Source organism: Varanus komodoensis, unplaced genomic scaffold (assembly GCF_004798865.1).
Source record: "Varanus komodoensis strain SLA01 unplaced genomic scaffold, ASM479886v1 scaffold14_1, whole genome shotgun sequence".
NCBI lineage: Eukaryota > Metazoa > Chordata > Lepidosauria > Squamata > Varanidae > Varanus > Varanus komodoensis.
The window spans coordinates 27,609,513-27,632,002 of record NW_025335438.1 but is presented as its reverse complement, the minus strand read 5'-3'; the positions used below and the strand labels follow the sequence as shown (position 1 = coordinate 27,632,002).

The 22,490-nt window shown below is 41.0% G+C and overlaps 1 protein-coding gene across 2 annotated transcripts in view; it reads left to right on the top strand.

Annotated features, from left to right (window-relative positions):
* Positions 1-22,490, top strand: part of MYOM1 (myomesin 1) — an 87,274-nt gene that overhangs the window by 44,797 nt on the left and 19,987 nt on the right. Inside the window, exons 14-25 of one of the 2 annotated variants that reach the window (XM_044423901.1) lie at positions 491-615; positions 1,966-2,149; positions 4,472-4,646; positions 6,018-6,139; positions 6,964-7,281; positions 10,494-10,690; positions 11,830-11,956; positions 12,509-12,693; positions 14,583-14,697; positions 17,007-17,163; positions 18,240-18,346; positions 18,478-18,522. In XM_044423901.1, coding sequence (XP_044279836.1) covers positions 491-615; positions 1,966-2,149; positions 4,472-4,646; positions 6,018-6,139; positions 6,964-7,281; positions 10,494-10,690; positions 11,830-11,956; positions 12,509-12,693; positions 14,583-14,697; positions 17,007-17,163; positions 18,240-18,346; positions 18,478-18,522 — 1,857 coding nt within the window. The remainder of the gene's footprint in view (positions 1-490; positions 616-1,965; positions 2,150-4,471; positions 4,647-6,017; positions 6,140-6,963; positions 7,282-10,493; positions 10,691-11,829; positions 11,957-12,508; positions 12,694-14,582; positions 14,698-17,006; positions 17,164-18,239; positions 18,347-18,477; positions 18,523-22,490) is intronic. The other variant, XM_044423899.1, reaches the window with a different exon arrangement.

Genomic DNA, 22,490 nt, shown 5'->3' with positions numbered 1-22,490 from the left:
GTGGCAGGGAGATGAGGAAACCTCAGTTTTCCTGTGGATACCAAGGGAGAAAGCATGGAAAGGAGGAGGCACCCTACCTGATCGTTTGTTGGATGCATTTTGGGTGGGGTACCTTGTCCAGCTCCAAACATGGTGTGATAAAAATGAGTGTCCCTATTTGACCCACAGGAGACAGAGCTGAGGAGGCGCTTGATGAGTTGCTCTCCAGCAGTTGCATGTTGAAATCTGCCGTTGAAGTCCCTTGGTTCAGTAATGGCACCTCATCTTCATGGATGGAGTTCCCTGGGAGGCTGAAGTGTTGAGCCACTTTAAAAAAAAAGTCTTGCCATTTTTGATATCAGATTTGTTACTTTGCATAGAGCCTAGTCTCTTTATCTGATTCATAATGCTGGGAATTGATGGCATAATGAGCAGGTTGAACAGGTTGTATGAATCCCTGATGTTATGTATGGCATTGCTTCAGCCTGTCTTTCTTCACTGTTTTATACAGAAGGCATCGTTCCTGGGCCACCCTTAGACCTTCAGGTTACAGAAGCCACAAAGAATTACATTGTGCTTAGCTGGAAACCTCCTTATGAACGGGGTCATGAAGGTGTCATGTATTTTGTTGAAAAGGTAACACATCAGTGTCAACCCTCCATGTTCCTATCTTTTTCCTCCAGGGTATGCTTTATGCCAAGACTAAGAATGTACATATTTTTCAGTTTGAGCTATTTTTTATTCCACATGAAACACATCGAAGATAGCAGAGAGCAGACAAGGAAAAATTGAATAGGTAGTGAAGGCCTCCCCATAAAGTAAATGGATATCAGTTTCTTTCTTCAAGATATTTTGCTATAAATTACCTTTCTTGATGAGACACATATATAGATATAAGAGCAAATCCCTGTGATTATGTAAGTTGATCAGTACTTTTGTACTAATCTTTAGAGATGGTATCACCAATTTGTCAGTTTTAAATTTGTTCTCTGAGCATTTCATGGGGTGGTCTTAAGGGGAAAGCAGTTTGCAAACAGGGACGTGCCCACTTCTCTTTCCTACTACAGCTCCCTGTGCCCCTAGAATCTGTTCCTGAGAATCAGAGAGCCCTTCTTGCTCTGCTCACAGAAGGTGACTCTGCCCTCTTTGGCAGAATTCCCCCTCCTGTCATTGTCCCTCTGCTCTACTGTACCTCAATCTGGAGGACCTCTAAGAACCTAAGACCAGATTTTGTGTGTGTGGGGGGGGGGGGTTAAGGAGGAGGGGCAGGAAAGTTCCCTTGTACAAATGTCTTTCAGCTTACAGCTCTCTGGAGCCAACCCAATACAATAGTTTTACATCTCTTTCAAACAAAATTACAAAACCTAATTAATGCATGCTCCTGCAGTGATAATTCTGTTTCCTAACTTCAGTATGCTTTATCTCTTATGTGCTTTCGCACTAATCCCAATTCTCTGCATTCTTTTGGTGATAAGATATTCTTCAGCAGTTTACTTGACCTTGCCATTTCTACCATGCGGCATACATGAGCTGAGCATTGCAGCCTCTTTCTTCCTGATACTCTGCTTTCACTTCAACTTCCTTTTCCCAACAGCCTTTTGGGATGGCATTGCAAGAGAAGAAGAGGCCATTCTGGGGTGACTTGCTGTGGTGTAACTGTACTAACTACTTTCAGCCATGTGTCATCAAAGCAGTCTTTATTTCTCAAAATAGGCTACATATGACTTGTATCTAGGCTACTAGAGAACTGGAAATGAGGACAGCATTATCCACCCAGCACCAAACTTGCTTTGTTGCAGTTTCAAAGAATAAGATTGTTCTTTCTAAGAGGCACCTTAACCTGCTTGTCCACCCACAAAATGTTGCAGCTTAATAACAGAGCACGGTGAAGCACTTGCAACTCTCCTTTCTGTTGGAGAGGTTTCTGCTGCAAGGTCTTTTGTTGTGAAAGGTCTACTTTGTCCAGTTCTGCCATTTTGTTTTCAGTGTGTTACAGGGACTGAGAACTGGCAAAGAGTGAACACTGAGATTCCTGTAAAATCCCCTCGGTTTGCACTTTTTGACTTAGCTGAAGGCAAGTCCTACCAGTTTCGTGTCCGCGCTTGTAATTCAGCTGGAATTGGTGAGCCATCAGAAGCCACTGAAGCCACAGTAGTTGGTGACAAACTTGGTAAGTGTAAATTACATGGAATTACTTGTACTTTGTAATTGACAGACTTGGTAACTCTGGGGCATTCCAGCTCAGCAAAAGAGGATTGTGGACTTATCTTTTTGCACCTGGCTGGAATTGTATAGGATTTTTCTATGTTGAAAGTTTTTTAATGAAAGCTCTGACTGGTGCTGGTCCTCACGAGTTCAAGAGAGGCAAGGCAAGGGGTAATGGGAAAACCATAATTGAAAAAATAGCAGTTAATTTATTATAAATACAGACTTAGTCCAAAATATGCTTGTTCTAGAATTGTTCACCCCACCTGTAAAAATTAAAAGGCTCTTTTTTAATAAGGAAGACAAAAATGTTGCCAACTATGAGTTGAAAAGCAAGGACACTGGCCTTGACACACGTTCCAGGAGGTGGCACTGGCAGTCTCCCCCACTTTACCCACATATGGTGGAGAAGAAGTCCTGATTCATTTACTGGATAGAGGCCATAGGATAATGAAATGGTTTGCTTGGCCAGTTCCCAGACTCCCTAGCAATTAGCATGGCCACAGTGATGAATCAGGCCACCATACTGCAAAATATCATTGCATCTTGCCAACTGAAGAAAGCAGAGTAACAGTAGTTGGCTTGGTGCAAATACTTCTGTGTACTCTTTAGGGGATTCTGTAGCAGGATCAACTTGTCTGCCCACCCCACTCCTTTTGTACTCACTGCAGCTTTCCCCTCTCTTTTACCCACATCCATTTTAAAGAAAAGTTGGCTGGCTCTCAAAACTATGGTTCATTTTTAAAAGTCTCCCCTGCTACACACGCAGGGCTCGCTATCCCTTTTTCACGGGGATGAACTAGTGACAGCCCCTCCAGTGTGTCATTTATTTATTTAGGAAGCTTCTATGCCGCCCCATTTGCCGAAGCCTCGGGGCGGCTCACATCACTTGGGCACTTTGAAGAGGCTGACACTAGCTGTCAAACAAGACATTGCTTTTTGCAACTTCTGAAAAAAAGGGGGGGGTAAAAGCGGGGCAGATGTTAGAATGATCACAAAATGGCTCCCAATCACAGGGTGGGGCATGAAGCCAGTGCCATTCACTTCCACTTGGGCATTGGTGGGCAGCTAGCATTGGTCATGAGAAGGTTTTGCAAGTTTTGCAAAGCAGATCACTAGGGATTGGTTACTTGAGTTTGGACAACCTGACAACCCATTGTGGGTGCCACAGCCTCTAGAAAAAGCCATGGGTTGTCAGGATGACAACATCCTGGTCAAAGCACTCTGGGAGCTCTAGGTCTTTTCACTGTCTAAACAAGCATATGATTGCACCATAAATGTCTTTTATTTTCCTTGAGTTTGTCAACCTTTCATACAATCTACAGACAGTAGTTTATTAAAAAGTGTCATAGTTCCTCTGCTATTAAATCAGCAAACAGCGAATATAAGGGGTGGTATCCAAAGCTTCCATTCCACAAAAGGAGGGAGCTTTTTCTGCCAGAAGGAGGGCTCCTTCAATGGAGAGAGACTTTCCATGAAGCTCTTTCATTCATGGAAAGGAACATTTGGGTCTACCAAGTGAAAATATATTGTCTTGTGAAGTATAGGTTCTCCATATGTGTCATAGTATCATATTCTGCATGGGTCACACAGGCTATCTTGTGTACATAAAACAAGGTTTTTTCTGCTCAATTACTTGATGGAATTCAATACTAACTTTACATTAGCTCAGTGGTTCCCAAAACCTTTCTGTGGGCCGTACCTTTAGAAAATGTTAGATTTATGATTGCACCCCTATAAAAGTAATATCACATTTAAAGATGAAGAAGTCAAATTTCTAATTTTTCAACCTCAAATTGAACCACATACAGTACTGTGAGTTAACAAATTGAACTCAAAAATGAGGTTTTGACTCAGTGCATAATATTCAAATATAAACTGAGCAATTAGAAGAAAATGTAAACAGCAAAATCAATTCCAATTTTAAACATAAAATTCAATGACTTCTTTCTTGCTGCTTCTCATTCACAGTTTTGTCAAAACATGGAACTTTTCTGCTGATTGCAATCCCCAAGTCTGCCTGTGCATTCAGGAGATTCCAAAAAATTTGCCTTGATTTAACAAAAGAGAATTGAATCCAGATGCAAACATAATAATAATAAATAGTTTTACTATTGGGATAATTTTTGGTGGAAAAGTCATGATTCAGCAATTTTGGCAAACTGCAGCACAGCCCAGGATAGGAACCCCTGCATTAGCTTATGCAAGAGAAAAGAAAAGTAGGAATCTAGTGTTTTCATGTCCATAATGGTGACTATTTCTTTATTGTGGTTCTTTTTATCTCTAGATATTCCAAATGCCCCTAGCAATGTTGTACCCACCAGAAATACAAATACCTCAGTAGCTCTCACCTGGAATGAACCAAAAGATGCAAAAGAACTGGTTGGATACTACATAGAAGCAAGCAAAGTTGGATCTGGTCACTGGGAACCATGCAACAACAATCCAGTAAAAGACACAAGGTGGTAGATTAATGGATATTACACAGATAAATTTTGTGCTTGAAAATGATCTACAATTGCCTATTGAGGATTGCCCAAATGCAATCTATTTTAAGAGCATTTTGTTTGCTTTTTAAAACTATGCCTTTGCCTCTGGTTCTGCCATGCCTTGCTGGTACCTGATCCTTGTGGGATCCCAAACTTGTCTTCGTCTTTGCCTTGATGTACCACACCTTATTGGTATCTGACCCATGCATATGCCTGTCTTTGGCTTTGGCTTTGGCCCTGCCATGCCTTGCTGGGTATCTGGCCCCTGCTTGTTCCTGAGCCCGAATGCACAGTGTGTTGTGTGAAGGGGCTATCAGGAACATGATGGAGGGGGTGAGGCCAACAAAACTGTCCCTGCTTCCCTCCCCTCACCATGTGATGGGGAAGGTATGAGGGCAAATGCCTGAGCAGGGCTACTAAAGAATTTCCCCAGAATTATATTTTCCCCTAGAACTGCCCCTTGTTAGGGACCCAAAACTAAATATTCCTGCAAAGCTGTGTATGACTGATTATTTACTTTAGTGGAGGCATACAAAATGCAGTTTGGTGCTCTCCAGAGAATGGTGCTCTAGAGGGAAATTAAGTTTCCCCCTCCCATTTTTATCTCAAAACTCTACCCAGGCAGAGTGGGAGAAAGAAGGAAAAATTCTAGAATTGATTGAATTTCTAAAAATTTTGTTAACCTCATCCCATACCCACATCCCCTGGAAACAGCAAAAGGAAAACTAAAGTCTTTCTTTCTGGATTGCCATGATCTGATCCAAATTAGGACTGTGAACAGTTACACTAAAGTATATAATCCACATATAACTTTTCTATGGGATGCAGGTGGTGCAGTGGTTTAAACTGCTGTGCTGCTGGGCTGGTTGATCGAAAGGTCCCCGGTGCGAATCTGTACAACAGGGTGAGTTCCCGTTGCTGCATCCCAGCTCCTGCCAACCTTGCAGTTTGAAAGTATATAAATGCAAGTAGATAAAAAGGTACCACTTCGGTAGGAAGGTAACAGCGTTCCGTGCACCTCGGTGTTTAGTCATGTTGGCCGCATGACTACAGAAACTGTCTGCGGACAAATGCGGGCTCCCTCAGCTAGGAAAAGGAGATGAGCACCACCCTCTAGAGTCAGACATGACTGGACTTTAATGTCAAGGGGAAACCTTTACCTTTACCTTAACTTTTCTATGAGTGATTGGGGGAACATTTATTTTGGCCCTTAAATTACTCTGAAATCCTTGTGCCCCTCAAAAGAGTGTTATCCTAGTGCAGGATATCATAGAAACTTTAGTGAATAGGTTTGCAAAATCTGAAACATAATTGAGTGGTGTTCCTTTTGCTGTTTTATGTAAGATTCACTTGCCATGGACTTATTACTGGAGATCACTACATTTTCCGTGTGAGAGCTGTTAATGCAGCTGGACTCAGTGGATTTTCCCCAGAGTCAGAAGCAATTGAAGTCAAGGCAGCTATTGGTAAGTGACCTTGCATTCCTATAGCAGAAGTGGGAACTAATATTTATCCTTTATATATTTGGCGATACAATTAACTAACTGTATTTATTTACAGTATTGTTTGTACATATTGACTATGCATTAGTAATATCTGCTATTCACTTTCATCATTTCAGTCATACAGTCACTGTGCACTTGTAGACTTTTCACCTTCACCATCCCAGAATTCCTTGACTGTGTGCCCTGTAACTGTGTATGAAAAGTATGTTCACCCCACATCATTCTGTGAAATGACCTGACAGCCTGATTCTGTAATGTGGTATATATTTCATCTCGAACATGCCCTAGCTTTCAAAAGCAAGCTCATTAATTTATATGCCTAACTGGCTTCATTCCTTGACTCCACTTATACAGTTTTTCTCATGCATTCATGTTCTGAAGTCTTTTCATGTTGCGTGTTGTTGATAACAAGTTTGGCATAATGATCAGTACCTGCAAACTGTGACATACTTCATAATTTCAAAGGAAAAGCTCTATGATGCATACATTGTATCCCTTCCAAGAATGTTAACATTAATTTAGTATCATTAATGATATATTTAAAAATAATAGTGTAACATTCAGAAAAAATAACTGCATGCAAAAATTGACTGCTGAGATGTAAGCTATTAGATATCCAATCAATATTTTATATTTTTACAACCATATTGCTTAATGCCTTTAACCTTTTACTGTCCTGTCTCTGTCCTGCTATGTGTCCATTTCTTCATTTGGTTGAATAATGGAGAATTGGGAATGAATGAACTCTAATTTCAAATGTCTCTGTTATTTTCTGGAAATTATAGGGGGAGGATTGCTTCATGGTGTATGTCCTGGACTAAGTGGTAAAGCTGATGGACTAACAGACCACACTACCAACTGGGAAGGCATGCATGAGTCCTCCCAGCCTATCTTTGACACAGATGCTTTGTTAAAATGCAATGCTAAACCTAACAGGCAAACATGGCCCAGTAGCTCTGGTAAGCAGAGGAGTCCAGCAGACAATAAAGTGAGTGAAACAGTTCCTACACCTTCGGCACAAAAGCCAACTACCAAGCAGGCAAGTAAGTCTCATCCTGGGAATCGTTCAGCATTGGAGACAATGAAGAAGAAAAATGATATAGGTGAGCTTTAGTCATGTGCCATGATTTCATCACGCTAGTGCCTTCATTTCAGACAGTTATCATCTCTGATCACCCAAGCTGCCAATCGACACCCTCGGCAGTGCGACATTTTTCATCATCTCCATCTAATAAATGCTCAGCTCTTCATCAAAGATCATGATCTAGAGGGGTAATTAGGGCTGTGGTGCATATCTATGTTGCATCTAACAACAAGCTTGCATGTTGCATTTATTTGCTAATTGCTTAGGCTTAGTATTAGTCTTCTTATTATTTGGGGAGGAACACGTGGAGCTTCTGAGTCAGCTTGGTAACATTTATACATTTTAGGGAATGGGTAGTTTTTCCCTTGTTTTGTTTACTATGGTACAATATATCTAGGACTTTATGTTACTGTTTAGTACTAAAGGGGAGATCAAGTTGTCCATACTGTATTTTATATATCATTAGCAATTTTGTTATAGGGTTGGAGTTAGGTACAGGTATTTGCCTGCAGTTGAGGATTTGGTCCATTTTTTACATTCCTCTGTAAGCTGCTCGAGGAGCTCTTCAGGTAACAAGCAGGGTTAAAATGCTATAGTTAAATAGATGAGGGACAACCAGCCTGGGATCCTAAAAGCACTTGTGTGCAAGCAGTATTCAAGGTAATAGAGTAGGCCGCTGTAAGTCTAATTGTCTCTCATAGTCTTCAAAATGGTATATGCAAATCACATATAAATCTGCCCCAGATAGGAGGCTGTTCACCACCCAGTCAGAGATATTAATCTACAATCTTGAAGAAGTTAAGAGTTCTGGCCACTGCCCACCATTCCAGTCTCTTAAATAGGGTTAGAAAATAATAGGCTATACATACCATTCTGTGCATTGCAGAATCATAGATCTGGGGCAGGTTAAAAGATCATGCAATCTTAGCTTTTGCTTTGAAGGAGGGTTGCCAATCCACCTTTGTCCCCTCCTCAGGTATACCTGAGCACACTGACCTGCACATCACAGGCCACAATGCTTCTACAAACAGAGAGCAAATGTATTTCATAAAGATGATTACATGACAATGGCTCGTGCAAGTGAACCAAACCGTATGTTGCAAACACCAACAAACAGCTAGGGTCCCTGGCCTTTTAACTAGAGTCTATATGTCAGAGAGCAAAAATCCTTCACAATTCCCAGATGAAGCAATCAATGGTAACATGACTGAGTTGGTAACAAATCCCATCCACTGATTGGTAACAATCCCTACTTTATGCCATCATTTCCCAGACTGATTACTGGTGCTAGGGATAATCCGTCTTGTGCAGAGAATCCACCGGATTCTCTTGTCTCGGCTTCCCAGACTCCAGTCCATTAGCAGCGGCCCGGAGTCTGAGTTCCTGGCAAGTGTGCCCGAGGCTTGTGGGGATCTCTCCAGGAATCAAGCCAGCAGCTGCAAGCAGGGAAGGAGGCCGGCCACTGGGAATGGTGGCTGGTGCGCCCACTCACTGCGTCCCCTGCCACGCACACTGCAGAAGCGGTGCCCACTTGCACACTGCAGCAGTTGCTCCTTGTGCCGAGGAAGGCTGGTCGCAGGGCACTCAGTCACAAGGCAGCTGCCAGGAAAGCAGTCCTGCCCAGTCACCCCTTGAGTGGCTGCTCTTGTGTGTGAGCTGGCACTGCTTCCATTCTGGGGGGTCCCCTTCCTGGCAGGCAGTCCATGACCGGGCACCTGCTAGGAAAGCAGCTCCTCCCACTGACTGCTGCACAAGCAGCATTTCTCTTCCATATCAGCTGCAGTCCACCTTTCGGGCTGCTGCAGCTGACATGGAAAAATGCTGCCGGTTGCACAACTGGGTCCCAGCCGCCGTTCACAGACCTCCTCTGCCTCTGCTCTCTTTGGGTGACTGGGCTGGGCACAAGAGGAAGCCCATGAATGCTTGGAGGGACGGTTTCCACAGGGTTCTTCCCATGCCCAATCTTATGTAGGGTGGAAGGAGTGCAGAGCTCAAGTTGCCTATCATATTTATACATGTCCTGGTAATAGCAAACTCAGTGTGCCATGATTTCAATTTTAGTTACTTGTTATCATAGTTATATTTATATCCTTTTTCAGCTTAGAAAATTATCTTATTAGGTTCAATACACAGCCTGACACACAGGCACACATGCACACATACAATCCTAAAAGCTAAAATAATACAAGCTATGCAAATTGTTTAAATAGTTAATTGAAACTAACGGATTTCTCTTTATTTCATGAATGCCACAGAGGGAGGCAGAAGGTATGCCTTGGTTTATTCATACAGCTTCACAGAATCTGCTTAGAAATCCTTGCTCCATCTGGTGCTGGTTCTTATCCTTTTCACTAATGGGGCAGTTAGCAGGATGTCTCCCACATATAGTTTTGCAAAAACAAAATGCATTTCATTACAAGCAGATTTGGTCTTCTAGAGGGTTCTTTTTCTAGTTACATTAGTTTTCTAGTTAATTTTTATTCAGGTTAAGTTTTGCAGAATCTTCTACAAAAAGATTCAACAACTGAAAAGAATGGATTCTAATTGAATTATATCCAAAAGTTGGTGTCCTGACATAGTTAATATGGAGTTGTGGCCTAAAGGCTCTGCATCAAAATGACACCACAGAGGAAGTATTACATGAGAATATCTAACATTTATCTGTTGCTAGATAGATATTTCCTTTTTCCTCTGCCTTGTCATATTCAAAAGTGTTGCTCCAAATATTTTCAATTCTTCTGTTGGACTTCTGTGCCTTGTTTTGTACATATGCTTTCTCCAAGCTATGTGTGCCTAGGTGTGTAATCATAGCATTAAAGAATATTACCAAATACGAGGTGTAGCTAAAAGGTAAGGAAACATAAAGGTTTTTTTTTTAACTATGAAATAAAATGTTTAGATTTGGTAAAACCGTTGATGGCTCTAGTACTGAAGGATTTTATTTTTAAAATTCTACCATGATTTCATTGTTTTGAAACAAAGACTCAACACTATATTCACAATACATTCTCAGATCTGATTTGTTTTTCACATGTTTCACAATATATATTCTTCTATGTAACATGAATTTTAGGGAAGTCTGTATTCCTTACCTAAGAAGTATTACTGCAGACTGCTGGGATTTTGCTTGGAAGGGTGAAATATCTGGGTAAATCTGAATAAATCCAAAAAGTCAGTGTTTGACTAACTCAATTCATTTGTCCTAATATCAAATTGTTCACTCTAAAACAGCTGCTCCTTCTCCACCTTATGACATCACTGTGCTTGAAAGTGTTCGTGATGCAATGGTTCTTGGATGGAAGCAGCCAAAAGCTATCGGTGGAGCTGAAATAACTGGCTATTATGTGAATTATCGGGAGGTGATTGATGGAGAACCCAGGGAATGGAGAGAGGCTAACATTAAACCTGTTAGCGAGAGAGCATACAGGGTAAGAGAATAATGTTCATACTGTTGGACATTTGTCATCTTTTTGAGGGATTCCCCCTTTTGCCAGGTGCCTCTTGGGCCCCATCCACATTGTTCAGGAGGGCCCACTGACTGTCTGGAGAGACCCTTGGGGCTGCAGGTAGGTGGAGAAAACCCTTTTCATGAATGTCCTTACAGGTACAATGTTATACAGGCTCAGGCAGAAAAACAGTTTTACAGCTCCCAGCCATGGAAGTTGTAGGACTTTTTTTTCTCTAAGACTATGACATCACATTTTTGAGTGTATGAATGCTATTTCCATTGTACTGATTTTGTTATATGCCCTTCTTTTAGAAATTTTTCATTTCTAATCATATCTGTGGGTAAAACGGTTTGCAAACTATGGCCCACTGTGAGTTGTCTATGGAAGACTTCCTGGAGAGTCAAGGACATACATACTTGCCTGACACTTGGTTTATTTTTCTGACAATGGAGACTGAGGCTGTTTTCACCAGTGCCAGATTCTTGAAAAGGTTAACAAGGCCTTGGTCTAGGACTCATAATATGGGTAATACAGTACTAGTGCAGTCTACCATTTTTTCCTCTGAAAATGTAGCAGTGAAGGAGGATCTTCTCTGTAGCCCTGCCTAGGGCATGTGATTTTCATAATGTAGTACTGGTTTTGATTATGATGTAGCACTGAAGAAAGTAATATTGTTAAAATATAAATTATGTATGTGCTTTGTGTTATAGAAAGTTCAGTAAGTAGTCCACCCAGATTCTAGCGGTTTTGTTTAAGGGATGGAATGGGGAACAGAGAAACAATGTGTTAAGATCAGTGGAATATATGATTTGTTTGTATCTATGGATAAATTAATTTAAAAACATCCATCGGATTGTACTGCCAGAAAGCTACTTGGTTTCCTAAAGTGTGCCATTATCTTTATACCATCTTAAGCCTGATGCCAAGAAACAAGTTAAGGCTATTTCTAGGTCAATCCTACAAAATACGTAGTACCTTTTAAATGCTTAATTTAGAAAGCATAGAAAGCAATAAATTGAATGAATTCAAACTTTTCAATTAAAGAACACATGAAAACTGAATTATTTGTTCATTGAAATGTAGCACAGCATATTAACATCATTGTATCCATGCTGCAGGTGCATGACTTGAAGGAAAACATGACATACCAGTTTCAAGTAGCTGCTGTCAACATAGCTGGGGTTGGAAAACCTTCTCCAGCTAGCAGACCCTTCAAATGTGAAGAATGGTCCATCGCTGTTCCAGGTTAGAACTGGAAGCATGTCTTTAATTGATAGGGGAATAGTTCTTCAGTGTGGTATGTCAGATACAACTTTACACAAGAGAAGAAAGGAGCATGTGCTAACTGGGAAATATTGAGCACCTGCAGGATGAAATGTCATGGATTTCTTAAAATGTCATGTTTTGAAGATAATTCCCATGGAAGTCAGCTCTTGACATCCAGAACATGCTTTGCCTGTGCAAAAATGGTATTTAACCTCACCTCAGTAACTGTTTTTACAATTTGCTTTGGTGTTTTCCTTAGGCCTTCACCCTCATTTTGGTCTTTAAAAGTTGCCAAGCAAACTGAAGCATATTTACTCCAAAAGGAGAAACACCATGTTACATGGTGAAAGAGTGGACAAAGAGAGGTGAACACCATGGCAACACAGCACTTTTCTGTCTGTTTTAATGTAGGCTAAGCTTGGGTCCCACTTAAGTCCACAGTCTTTTTTTCTACCAGTTAACTGTTTTTTCTCTGGGGTATGTACTATTAATTGCTGTTGCCTTCATTGCATTTTTGTCTTTGTCTTTCAGGACCACCCCATGATTTGACATGCAGTGAAGTTAGGAAAGACTCTTTGGTTGTATTATGGAAACCACCAGTGTATATTGGCCGAACTCCTATAATTGGTTATTACGTTGATGTGAAGCCAACACATGCATCAGAGGATCACTGGAAGAGTGTGAATGAGAAAGCGATTACAAACAAATTCTTGAAGGTAAGGTAATGTAGGGAGCAATTGCTGGTGCTGACTACTACTAGATATGCATTTATTTTGGTGGCACTTCCTAGTGGTTTCAGATTGCTTAGGCTGGTAGTAGGCAGTGTGGCACCCTCCAGATGTTTAGGATTACAGACCCTGTAATTGCCAATCATTTCCCTTGCTGGCTGGGCTTGAAATATCTGGTGGCAGCAACCCAGAGGTTGGGTTCTGTTGTACTTTGAGTCCCACCCATATCATATGACTGCATCTTCACTGGGAGGAAATCTGATTCACTGCATCAGAAACAGAAGTAAGCATTATGCCCCATAGTTACTGAATAAACTAATGCTAATGCTGATGTATATTCTGTTCAGACATACATTGTGAACATGTAGCAACAATCCATTGTTATATTCCATGCCTCGCCATCTTTTGCCACAAATTTGTAATTTAGATACGTGTTCCACCAGACAGTTCCTTCGCCTCAGCCACTGGACCAGGCAGAAGGGGGCGTTTCTGATAGAGCCTTCATAGTTTCCCAGTGCTGTAGTCCCTGATACTTCCTGATTCCCATGAAGTATCATAGGCCCCATGACACAGGGATCCCAGATTCAGTTCACAGTCCTACGGAGAACATACTGGAATATTCATAGTCACTTGAGACAGAGCAGTGATCTGGCCAGGAAGAGGGACTAATGGTCTCCTGTGGTTAACTGGAACCCATTCATGCCTTCAGAAGTCTCTCAAGTGCAGAAAGAAAATTATTGCTGGCACAGTTCTCTATTCCACAAGTGCAGGGGACTTAGGAACAGTGCTGGCTCACCCAGCTGGTCAAACTTGAGGCTGTATCACTCTGAAAGAGGAAATATTTAGGGAAGAACAAGACAACTGCACACTGATACAGACATAAGGAAAAAGTCAGTGATTAGCATCTAGCCTAACTTAAAGATAGTGGCAGAATGGGACGGGTGTGGAGGAATATAAGGGAAACAAGCAATTCAGCTTTCATATTGGAAGACAAAAAAGGCAAACATCAATGCAGAGACCTTTTGGTTTTCATGCAGATGCTTTTTCATTTTTTGGCCTTGAAAACAGCATGCTTCTTAAATATAATACGTAATCCAGAAAAATGTTCTTTCTGCTCTAGTTCTGTGACTGACTTTTTTGTATTTTTCCCCCCTGCTATTACAGCACTAAATAAAAAAGCTGTGTGAAAATAGTATGGTTGTTAGAAAGCACTTTCATGGAGGCTTGTTACATTTGTAGTACTGATTTCTGTACTGTGGTGAAAATAGTTTTGAGTAGTTTGTCGTGCACAAGCCTGTGCATACAAGAATGTTGTAAACAACTCTGCATTCAATCTGCGTACCTCTGCTCCTCTACACTGTGTATTAAAAACATAGATGGGTCCTATTTATTTATTTAGGAAACTTCTATGCCTCCCCATTCGCCGAAGCCTCGGGGCGGCTTACATCCATAAATAAACATCCTTAAAATAATATAAATTAACAGTATAAATTAAGTCGCCCAAATATTTACCAGATAGAGGCAGCCATGGCTGCTGAAGTTGCAGTAGCAGCGGTTGGCATCTTTCTGGGCATTTTCATCTCCTCATTCTGTGTGGCAACTTGGTCTATTCTGAGAACTTCACCCAGAATGAGGACATGATTATACCACCCTAAATGGCATGGGACCATCTAAGAGGCTCGGGGTTCCCTCGTTCATCTGTAGCCCAACAAGTTAAGTTCAGTGAATGGCAACAGGCAGCTGAATTTCATGAGGATAAAATAAGCAGTGTGACCGAACAACGTTACATACTAGTAGTGGGATACCAGTTTGTATAAACCAAGGACACCACTAATCTGCAGACTCAACCTAAAAATATTTTAACTGGTTTTCTGTAGGTGAGTGGCCTAAAAGAAGGCACCAGTTATGTGTTCCGTGTACGAGCAGCAAACAAAGCTGGAGTTGGGAAGCCTTCAGATCCCACTGACCCTGTAATAGCTGAAACCCGACCAGGTTTGTTGATGTTCCATTGGTTTTTTTACCATTAAAGGAGAATACAAATGTCCACATGGTTTAGAATGATTGGAAATAATCCACATTATGGGATTGGTTCTTCCTGTGCTACACATATTAAGAAGCTGAACCATTGACTCAAACAAGCAGACTGTAACTTCCCATTTCTTCTTAAGCTTTTCAACTATTCTCTCCTAGAATAGAAGAAGGCACCTAAAAATCTGTTGCACTATCTTGAATATCCAGTGTCTTCTACATTAGAGGATATGGGTAGGAGAAGGGGAATGGCAGACCTATGTGGACTCTCCAGCCCCTACACAGAGTTTGATGATATTGACAGAGTTCAGACAACAGTGGATTATCATGTTGTTTGACCTCAGCTTCACTAACAAGCCATGGCTTGTTAACCATGAACAATCCATGAAAAGAACCCATGGTTTGTGGTAGGTTGATCATTAGGTATTATTATCTTGTCTGGATTCAAACAACACAATAAACCACTTTTCAGCAACAGCTCATGATTCAACAACAATCCACTTGCAACGCATACCCAAGTCATGAGTGTTGGTTATCAGGTTGTCTGAACAAGAGCCACTGGATGCTGACTCAGCTTTCTGCAGCATCCTCCAATGATTTATCATGACAGGAACAAGCCAAGCCTCTCCCTGGACATGCAAGCTGCCATTGGACATGCAAGTTCTTACTTCTCCTTTTGTCCAGTGCAGCCATTAAAGTTTGGAAGCTTTTGTTTCTGGGAATTTTTTAAATGAAATTATGACAAATCAAAAAACGGGGTGGAGGTAACACCACCACCAACAGAAATAGCACAACAAAAAGCATAATGCTCACAATAATGCCTTATAAAACAATTTTTAAAAAAAGAAAAATATTCAACAGTTCTGTTTCAAATGCTTATGTAAATATAAGGTGTCTATATAGCTAAGTAAGCATCTGAATGGAATTCATTACTGTGGAATATATGTTCAACCGCAACAAGAACAGGCAATGTTCAGGAAACTAAGTAATAGGTGATGGAGCTTTATGCTTCCAAGTTTGAAGTATGAGTCCCTTTGTAACTGTTAGGACTCTCAGTGTCCACCTTTGCTTTTTGACTGCTAATTCCTACATCATAGGAACTTAATTTAAAAGCCTCTGAGCATCCATAATTATCACAGGTTATGCAGGCAATAACCTTCAGCCAGAAAGAAAAGAGTGAGGAACATGTGGGTACAGGATGTTCAGTACATTCCAGTCACAATAAATAAGTTTATTGTGATGTGCAAATGCAGTCTACATTATTCACTGACTGGTCAACTTTGACAGCACATAACCTTTCAGAAAATCATGTGTGCATGTGTATGTGCGCGCGTGTGTTTTCTAAGGCACAGTTTGTTTATCCTTCGTTCTCATACTTATATACTATTTATAGCTGTGTCAAAACATTTCTAGCTCTCTCGCAGTCTCTTGAGTCCTCTGATTTTGGTTTATTTTGTCTTGAGCTCTAGAGAACAACTCAAATCTTCCATCTCACTTGACTTCCTTCCAAGTCCTGTTGCCCCCTCAGTCACCTCTTCATTTTTCAATTCATGGCTTAAAACAGGTGTCATGCATTAGGATCCCTCCCTTCACACATTGAAAGCCATATACCTTTGTTGCAAAATGTTATTTATTGACCAAAGCATTTTCCAGAAGCACAAACTCCCAGAAGGGATCTCCGAGCATGCACAGAGCAGTTTGTTGAACCCAATTTATTATTTACTTCTAGGAACTCTCCTTATGAGTATGTTTGGGGCCCATCCTTTTGAGAGGGGCATTTTGGAAACAAGGATACCTCCTCTCTGCATGCTGATCCTCTAATTGCACTGCCCTCCTTGGCTGGCAATGCATCATGGGGTCGAGTGCGCTACCCACTCATCTGTCTTTGAGAAACTCCACTGTTCCAAGCCCCCTTCTACTAGCTGTACCTCTTGGTCATTCTCAGAGTCTGCCTGCACACCCAGGGAGTCGGCCTTGAAATAAGCATCGCCACTTCTCTCTTCTCAACATTGGCCCACATTCTCACATTCCAAGGCCCCCTCCAGGTCTTCCTCCTGCTCTGAATCCCAAGCCACAGGCCTTGATAATTTTCACCAAGAGCAATTGTCTTTCTCACTCCTAAGATCAGGAGACCCAAGGGTACCTATCAGGTTTTGATAAATTCTGTTTATCTAGTGTATAAAAAGAGAACTTTTCAACTACAGGGTTTTTAAACTTTGCACCTAGACAATGTATATGCCAGATGTTTGTTATGCTTTCTTTTTTCCTTCTAGGAACTAAAGAAGTTGTAGTTGAAGTAGATGATGATGGAGTTATTTCACTGAACTTTGAATGTGACCAGATGTCTCCAGACTCCAAATTCGTCTGGTCCAAGAATTATGAACCAATTGAAGACGACGCTCGATTAGCCATTGACACCAAAGGTGGAAAGTAAGAGATCTAGAAGCATAAGGAATTACTATATGGATTCTCTTTTTATGTCCTTCCTTTACATCTGCAAATCTGTTTCTTTCAGAGGTATGCCAGTCTGTCTATTTAAAAAACTGTATATAGTGCCAACCTGGAAGGAATCCAGTGACTTACACTCATGGTGGCATTTTTCTCTCTGTGACTTACAGCAAATCAGGGGTGCAGAATAGAGGAAGGGATGGAACCTCTCCCCTTCCATCATGCACTGATCAAAATGCCTTGTCCTCCATGGCTACTTTTAAAAGAAAATTACATGGGAGAAGCCAACAAAGATTCGCCATGTAACTTCTGTCCAATTTCTGTAATTTCTGATTGGACACTAGTTTGTTTTGTTTAATCCATGAAACATTCAGCAGTTTGGGTTCTCAATACCTGAAACATTCTTTCAGACCAAAGAGAATCCTCTGTACTGTCTGAGTTCCATTAACAATTCCTCATGCACAGACTCACCAGCCATTGCAGCATTCCCCAGTGTGGTACGCTGCATATGCTCTGCAGTATAAGTTCTGGAATGCCTCATTATTGGCTATGTTAGCTAGCGCTGATGGGTGTTACATTAAAATCAGCATAAAAAATCTAGTATACAAATGTAAAACTGTTTAAATACTAAAAGAATTTTAATTTAGAAACCTGGATCTGTTAACACAGTACACATATCTCATCATATGCCATTAAATGCTTTGAGCAGAAGACCAGAAAGATAGCAAAATTGGCATCAGGTAGGCTCCAGTGGGGAAAGATTTTGTAGTTGGAGCCACCACTGAGAAGGTCCTCTCCTTTGTTGCAACCTCCAAGCTTTAGTTTGAAGGTGGCATTCAGAGGAAGGCTTCAGATGTTGGTCATAGTGTCTGGGTAGACTCAGGTCTCTAAGGTATTCTGGAAGCTGCCACTTTCTAAGATATCCCAGAAAACAAACACTAATGTTACATGTTACCTTTTCCCCACTAAATACTTTTGTTAATACTTTTGTTGTCAAGTTGTTAATATTTTTGTTAATACATATATTTTTGTTTGAACAAAGCTCTTCTGTTTTAAAGGTCAAAAGCAGTCTTTAAAGATCTCAGTGAAGAAGATTTAGGTGTTTACTCCTGTGCTGTAACAGACACAGATGGTGTTTCATCGAGCTATACAATAGATGAGGAAGGTGAGCACCAAACGCTTCTGCCTACATGTCATCCTTGCCCTCTTCATGCTTTTCATCTGCAAACAAAATGATTATGAAATAAAACATGCAAATAAACACATTTTTATACTTCTTTCCAACATTATTTGCAGAAATGAAGCGTCTGCTTGCACTCAGCCATGATCGCAAATTTCCTGGTAAGCACTAACAAATATTTGGAGGGCATTCATTTATAGGGTCACCATAAATCAGAAATGACTTGATCAGGCATGTAACAGCAAACTAACAAAAATATTCAGTGGTAAGTTTATGGCATTAATATTTTTTTACTGGGTTATCTTAGAATTGGAGTTAAGTGGCAGTCTCCAGGATTGTTGCTGTTATGCACTTGTATCCCACCTTTTTTCTTCTTGTGAAAAATCCATCATGACTTACATAGTCCTCCTCTACTCCATTTTATCCTCGCAACAACGACTCTGTGAAGTAGGTTGGGCTGAGAATCCATGACTGTCCCAAAGTCACCCAGTGAGCTTCATGGTTGGGTAGAGGCTAGAAGCCAGATCTCCCCAGCAACACTCTAACTGGCAAACCATGCTTGCTTAGAGAAAAGGTGAGCTAAGGGATACATGAAAGAGGTGTGGGGAAAGTGGTACACCTCTCATAATATTAAAAGTTGGGGCCATTCTGTGAAGATGATTGGTAGGAGATACAGGACAGATAAAAGGAAATAAAAGTGCACAGTGAAGCTATACAGTTCACTACCATGAGATGTAGTGATGGCTGCCAATTGGATGCCTTTAAAAGAAGATTAGATGGGTTCATGGACGATAAGGCCAGTGGTGGCTACTAGTCCTGATGGTTATATGTTCACTCCAGCGATAGAGGTGGGATGTTTATGTAAACTAGTTGCTGGGAAACAGGGGAAGGAGGGTGCTATCTCACCCTACATACACGTTTCCTATAGGCAGCCAGTTGGCCACTGTGTAAACAGAATGCTGGGCTAGATGGACTTTTGTCTGATTTGCCAGGATTGTCCATATAATTGTCATATGAAACCCACCCCTGAGATCAAGATACTTTAATAAAGTCTTGTTGTGAGTACCAACTTTTGTAGGTGGCTGATTAATTCGCGGACATTGTTGGCCCTTTTCCATGGCAGTCCTAGAGCTCTAGGAACTCCTTCTTCTGGATGCTGGTCTTTTCTCTCTCACTGTTTCACAACAGACTAAGATGGTGCTCTTCCATTGGCAATCTTCCATTCCATGCTGCTTTAATAGTATTTTTAACTATTTTAATGTGGGCTTTGAGTGGATAGCATTACATTCGGTTTTGATGGCTTTATTACATGCCACTTTGGGAATGGTGTAAATTTCCACTAGTGAATAGAAATAAGTAACCAACTTAACTGAGGGCTTCTTTTTAGAGATTCAATGGGCAAATCTGTATATCATGCTAACCCACTCTGCAAATAAGTCACAGTGGGCTGAGCAGCCCACAGTATACGTGACAGATCAAGGGGCTTGTCGTGGCTTGTTCTCTCCTCCCTTTCCCTTTAGTCCTTCAGTTGGCTCCAGCAGTTATCCCAACCCACCTTAACTCCTCACCTTAGCTCCCCCACCCACAAATAGCTATCTTTTTTCATTCACCAGCCTTTTAAAAAACGGGCTTTGAAAGTCTGTAGATATGCTTCTATTATTATTATTATTATTATTATTATTATTATTATTATTATTATTATTTCCCATTTTTGCCATTCTGTGAGACTGCATGTTCATCTGTCATAGTTCTGCCTTGTCAATGTCCTTGTAAGTATCAATTGGAGCTGACATAACATACAATAAAATTAGCACAGTGAGACTGTAGATTGGCTAATTTGTACATAGTTGAAAAGGTCTGAGGAAGAATAATATTATGGACTGGAAGGAATCCATTTGCACAGATGAGAAGTCCTTAAAATTGGGTAAAATGGAAGAGCAGTTCTTTCATATTTTTGGAGTTGAAACATACTCCTATATTTCCAGTTTGAGCTAGGAGAGGCTCCTGTAAAGATAGTCTCTGCAATAGAGAATTGTTTTTAGCCATTCTGACTAATTTCATCCTAGCCTCTGGGCCTTATGCTTGTTTTCTGTTCTATTTTAGTTTAAAATATTCAGAGCTAATTATATACAAGAGAATAAAATTGTCATGGATCTGACAGTAAGACAAAAGCAGCACAGCACAATGTCATGTGTGTTTGTGTGTGTGTATCCCCACAGGCTGATGCAAGCACTGACACATGTGGCATTAAGCTTGTTTGGGTTTAGAAGTTACTTAAGGTCATAAGGTCTTCTCCTTCTACTCATCTTCAAATGTTAATCATAATAGGTAGCTTCTCCACAGGATCATTTCACAGTTGGTGAAAGGAATGCAGAGTTCTTGATTTCTGCCAGGGAAGCTTTGCTAGCCTTCCCTTGTATCGCATGGCTATGAGGATTAATCTCCTGCAAAGCCAGGCCACAAATTAAGATGCAGTTTCCCTTTTGGTTCATGTTTCAGTTCTAAAGGGTCACAGGGAAGAGCAAACAATTGAAAGCATGATCTGCCAATGTCCTGTTTTCTTAATAACTTGGCATCTTTAGGAACTGGGTAGTAGCAGATTCCCCAGCCTGTGCTGCAGTGTTTCCACGGAGATAAGTTGCCAAGCAGAATCTAAATTTGGGGACTTCATCTGTCTGGTTTGTGCTATTTCTGCAGAGAACTCTTGTATTCCACTTGAAATTTGAAATATATATTATGTTTTGCACATAACAATGATTAAATAGATTTCATTATTTTGTGAGAATGGATGAATACCAGAAAGAAGTTAAGAAATTATATCTAGAATATTTTCAATACTGTGTAACTGCAGAAAAAACAAACAGAGCAAAATTGCCATTTGTCTTTGGGCAAAGAGGTGCAAATACCTACAATGCTAGTCTGATCATGGGACACAATGAGCTGTTTATGCACAATGAGTTGCTTAAGGTGGCTGTTTATGCATTCACTAAAAAAAAGAAGAGATAAGAGATTTTCCTAAGATGTTCCAGAAACACCCCAAGCTACAAATCTGTTCCTTCAAGGGCCATGCATTCTCCATCTGGTCAGAATAACTACCCACCTACAGCACCTCAGTCTTGTCTGGATCAAGCTCTAGTTTATTAGTCTTATCCACTCCATTGTCAGGCACTGGTTAGCACACCCATAGCCTCACTTGATGAAGGTGAAATGGAGATTCATGTTGTCAGCATACCACCCTCCAGAATTCTGAATGATTCCACTCAGCAGTTTCAGGTAGATGTTAAATATCATGGTGGACAAAGTTGTCCCCATGGAACCCTATGCTGGAGAATCCCTGAGGCTGAGCAATATTTTACAAGCACCACCTTCTGGGGGTGGTCGTTCAAGCAGGAGTGGAACAACTGCAAGGCAGTTCCTCCCATTCCCATCTAACACAGTCACCTGATAGTTGATGGCAATGAAAGCCATCTAAAGATCTAGAAGTATCAGTAAGATCACACCTCCCTGCATCTTCCTCCCTACATGGGTCAACATACAGAATTACCAAAGCTGGTTCCATGCCAAAGCAAGGCTTCAACCCCAACTGAAATGGAGGACTTTGTCGTCATAGATGCACATTTAGAAATAATTACTATAATTTAAATAGAACTAGCATACATTTCACCACAGTGGGGAAGATTGTTACCAAGGCGCCCTATGTGACTGCTCAGTCTGCTGTCCAAGCTTCTGTTTTATGGCTATTTATCGTTAAACTGGACCTTCTAAGACTACTTCAAAGACTTCTGATAGTCTTTCAAATACAGGACAGTTCTGTGTAAATAAGATGCATGGATCTTAAAGGTGCTCGGGCAGCAAATTGGAAGATGCAGCAGGCAGCAGCTCTGCCCTGGGCCCTCTTACTTGCCCGTAACTGACCATCCAGCCTTGGAGCACTGCTCCTGCTACTTTGCTCCTGCAGCAAATACTGTTTAATTTGAAACAGCTAGAGGAAAGTGGCTGCTTGCATTCCCAGGAGCTCTGAGGCCATCTTGCCCTGAGGACACGGTCCTTCCTCAAGAGTGCCTGTGTGATTGCGGTAAACATCTTTCAAAAACTCTCCCCACTTTGTGTCCTCCCAATGTTTGGGGCT